Source organism: Octodon degus, unplaced genomic scaffold (genome assembly GCF_000260255.1).
Source record: "Octodon degus isolate 3935 unplaced genomic scaffold, OctDeg1.0 scaffold00109, whole genome shotgun sequence".
NCBI classification, from domain to species: domain Eukaryota; kingdom Metazoa; phylum Chordata; class Mammalia; order Rodentia; family Octodontidae; genus Octodon; species Octodon degus.
This window is the reverse complement of record NW_004524685.1, coordinates 3,943,743-3,948,079: the sequence shown is the minus strand read 5'-3', so window position 1 is coordinate 3,948,079 and position 4,337 is coordinate 3,943,743. Positions and strand designations below refer to the sequence as shown.

The 4,337-nt window shown below is 36.6% G+C and overlaps 1 protein-coding gene across 1 annotated transcript in view; it reads right to left on the bottom strand.

The window, feature by feature from the left end:
- Positions 1-4,337, bottom strand: part of Col24a1 (collagen type XXIV alpha 1 chain) — a 403,759-nt gene that overhangs the window by 105,305 nt on the left and 294,117 nt on the right. Inside the window, exons 37-38 of the mRNA XM_023699052.1 lie at positions 3,056-3,109; positions 547-654 (exon numbers count right to left, since the gene is read on the bottom strand). Coding sequence (XP_023554820.1) covers positions 547-654; positions 3,056-3,109 — 162 coding nt within the window. The remainder of the gene's footprint in view (positions 1-546; positions 655-3,055; positions 3,110-4,337) is intronic.

Here is a 4,337-nt window from a genome sequence, read left to right as displayed (position 1 = left end):
TTTTTGCAGTACCAGGCATTGAACTCAGGACCCTACACTTGCCAGACAAGCACTTACTTTACTGAGCTATCTCCCCGGGCCCACATGTTTAATTTATATAATGTAATAACAGAGGTTAGAAAAATAATCTCCAGATAAAGTATGGGGAATCATAGGAAGAAAGCTCATTTCATGTAAACCTAATTTTCAAGTCCATTTGTCAACCACGACAACATATTTTAGAAGATATAAAAATCCTGATTTTAAGTGCTAGGCATATAAACTTTCCTACTTAGGTTAGGAGTTATAATCTGATTTTTACAAGCCTCATTTCATATTTTATTTCCATTTTCAGTGTTTTTCCCCTTTCCCTTTTCATGTCCAGAAACCACTAAGCCATTTAAGTACTGTGGAATGCTTACAATTCTCGCTATCCCATGGAGATAGATTATTTTCAATGGAACTATTGCCTTCTCTGTGAAGTTAATCAGGAGACAAAGCTTTAAGGTCATGCATTTCCTCTCTACCCACCCATGACTCAGTGCTAGAAACGCATCAAATACTGACCAGAGCACCTCTAGTCCCTCTGGCACCCTTAGGACCACTTTCCCCAGTTTGCCCAGGAGGACCTCTGCTTCCAGTTTCTCCTGTGGGTCCTATTTGTCCTTTATCACCCTGCAATGACAGAAGTAGGAGAGAAAGGCAGGGAAAATTTATACTTGCTGAATTACTTCAGGGGATACTCAGTAAGCAAAATCTGTAAATAGTAACTTTGCTTTAAGTTAACACTGTTGTAAACTACCACTAACAGCAACACATGATCATCACACACATTGTTTGAAAAACAAAGATAATTTTGGAAAAAGAAAACTACAGAGATAATTTTGACCAACCAAATAAGTGATGGCTACTACTGTTCATGGTGAATTTCAAAAAAACAACTTTTACTCTGAATTTTGTTATCACTGTACGCATACATATCCAGTTGTTTGCATGAGCAGTCTGCTTCTATAGAGAATTGCAGCGTTACAAAGTGCAAAAAAAAAATTCTGTGCTTACTTCTGTGCATTTAGGATCATCACTTATCAGTTTAGAGGAGGACTTCAAAAATCCATAGCCTTGAAATATCATTTTATGTCCTTCTGAAAACTGGTCATCTTCTGTTCTTGTTACACTGATTGGCCCTGCTTCAGTGTCAATATACAGCTGTTTTATAGATTGTTCTTTCTTCTTTTTTGGCAGGCTCAGCCTTCTTTTCAGGTGGGGCTGGTGCCGCATGAGGTGCTGGGGATCAAACCGCGGTCCCATGTGTCTGCCTTAAGCTTGCCTACGCAGGGTCTTAGACCACTGAGCTATCTTGCTGGCCCCCTAAAATTTTTTTTTTTAAATGGGACTTTTTTTTTTTTTTAAATGTATTTAGTACAGGGTCTGCAGGGTCTCACTATGTAGATTGGACTTGTAGTGAGCCTCCTGTTTTCAGCTTCTCAAGCGCTGGGATTACAGGCACACGCCACCATGTCCAGTCTCAGTCATTGTCTCTGCGCACCCTGGAGACAGGGCACACCGGGGTTGAACCTCAGCTGCTCCACTCTGCCTAAGCAGGCACTTTAGTGCTTTAGACCCTGAGCTATCTGGCCGGCCCTAATTTTATATATATATATAAAAGAGAAGAACAGAAGGGAATCCAAGTGGGTTGCCCACCATTTTCTTAAAGTGGGAAATAACTTGTCCTATTATCAATACTGCAGAAAACACAAAAGCAAAGCTAAACTGTGGCCACAGTCAGGACATTTTTGGTATTCCTAGAGGTTTATAGGCTTTATTTCACCTTCTGAGGATTATAGAATGTTGAAAAGATGTTTACCCTTATGCTTCGGGTTTAAAATGCATTTTATGATGAATTTTCTGTTTTATGTGTGTATAATATATGTATTTATGCAGGGCTGGGGATTGAGTCCAGGGTCCTGCACATGCCATGCATGTAAGTGCTCTCCTCCTGAGCTGTACTCCTGTCATATTAGTTGTAGATGTTACATATTACTGTGTATAATGAAAATACTGGGATTATTTTAGTGGGTGTGATTAGCAACTCGGTTACTTCATTCCCTTCTTTTTAAAATACTGTCCAAAAGTTCTGAGAATTAGAAGTGCAACTACAGAAATACAAGAATTAGATTATGGAAACTAGAATATTGTCAAATTAGAATTATACTATAAACTGTTACAGTTCAATGCAAAAACTGCCCTATGCTTCAGTAATATTTGAACAAACTATTGTTTCCATGGGAAGATGAAGTTTTCTTTATGTTTACTAGAAATTTGTATCATTTTTATTTTTTATTTTATTTATTTATTTATTTATTTTCAGAACCAGGGATTGAACTCAGGCCCTTGCGCTTGCCAGGGAAGCGCTTATTCTACTGAGCCATCTCCCCGGCCCCTGTATCATTTTTAGTAAAATACAAAGTAAGCAAGTGACCCCAGAGTCTGTATTTAGGGTTCTCATTGTATGCAAAAGATAAAATCAGTTATTAATATTTTCAAGTAAAAAATCACATTAATAATAGAAACAGGAATAATTATAACACAATCTTTTCCCTTAGATATTTTACTGAACTTATCAAATAGCATAAGTGCTATAGTATTTTCATTTTATCTTTTTCTTACCCATTATCTACTAAAGGGATTTTTGATAAACAAGTGATAAACGAAAAGCAAAGAGTTTCTGCAAACTACACACTGGGAAACAGACTGGGCTTGGTGGCACATGCCTGTAACCCCAGTGCTAGGGAGGCTGAAGACAGAAGGATCACCATGAGTCTGAGCTGTGTAGTGAGACCCTGCACCAGATACATAAAAGACAAACAAAATATGAAAAACCACAAACTGGAAAATTGTCCCTTTTGATCAGTAAGGTGACATTCATTCCTAACTAGAATTAAATATCAATTTGCAAATGTATCTTTGAAAGTTAAATTTTGAATCTCTATTACTTATCACTTAGAACGTTATAGTTTTCTACGGAACTCTGGACATGGAGAAAGAAAGGGAGCAGAAAAAGATGTGCAAAAAGTACCTTCTTTCCTGGACGGCCTCTTAGTCCTGGAATTCCCAAAATTCCTTCTGCTCCCTGCATAGTCAGTATAAAAAAGGAGAAATAAATAGTTAAAAAACAACGAGATGTTTAAATATTTATACTGGATCATCATTTAACTGAACATTAAATAAAAATGAGAGTAACTTTTCAAAAGTATCATGTTCTTTTAACTATTTAAGAAGAGGTCATGGTGATTTGGAAGTGTAACTGTTATCAGTTATAAAGGTCACCCACAGAAACAGCAAAATAGAAAAATTAAGCTACTCTTTGGGAAGAGAATCATTTAACTTTAGGATCAGATTTTAATTAATGGGAATGTAATTAAAGCAAATTGAAATGCATCCTTAGCACTTTTATGAGCTCTAGTAAGCTCAGTATGCTGGTGAAAAAATAAGATTATAAAGTATATCTAATACGTAGTCAAGGAAGATCTCAGAATCTCATTGAAGTAGAGAAGATTAAAGAGAAATTCTTTGACCTGTGTGAAAAAAGGGAGGCATTCATGTTAAACTTTTGAAAATAATATTTTCATTTCAACTGCTTTTTTCAGCCAAAATTAGCTTCAAAGTTTTCAATATATGCTGTTTTTCACAAAGAGTGGGATGCCAAATAAATTTCCAGATCAACAACAGGCTTTTAAGTGTGATCCATAGTAAGACAGGTTACAAGTTCTAAAATGACTAGTAATTCATCACAACATTCCTTTTATTAGTTGGAAATGAAGATGGAAATTTCAAATTTGCATCCCCAAAGCTTGGCGAACTATAACAAAGTTTGACAAACTGCAAAACTCATGTAGACAAGAAATAAATTGTGGTTTACCACTGTGCTGTGCAGGCTCTTGATAAATATTTGTTGAATGAATAAACAGATACCTAAGAAAATGACTCATGCCCTAGCATAAGAGCAAATGGTCTCCTAACCCCAGAAGTCCCTAAATAGAGGGGCCAAAGCAGTTAAGCCCAGTTGCTGTATTTATAGCTGCATCCACAGGTAGAAATGATAACTGCACTTTTAAGAGGAGTTCTTTGCAGAAGAAAAGGCCTTTAATAAGGCCTTTTAAAAGGAGGCTGATCAGCCTTCAATGAGTGAGTTTTCCAAAGCTAGACTACTCCAGAAGCTCCATATTCTGCTTCTGGTACTTACTAGCCATTTGGCTTTGACAGAACTCTTAACTTGTAAAGGCCTGGGTTTCCTTTCTAAGTAGAAGGGGGTCTAATAAAACCTTTCAAAATTGTTACTAACCTTAAAGGAGATAATG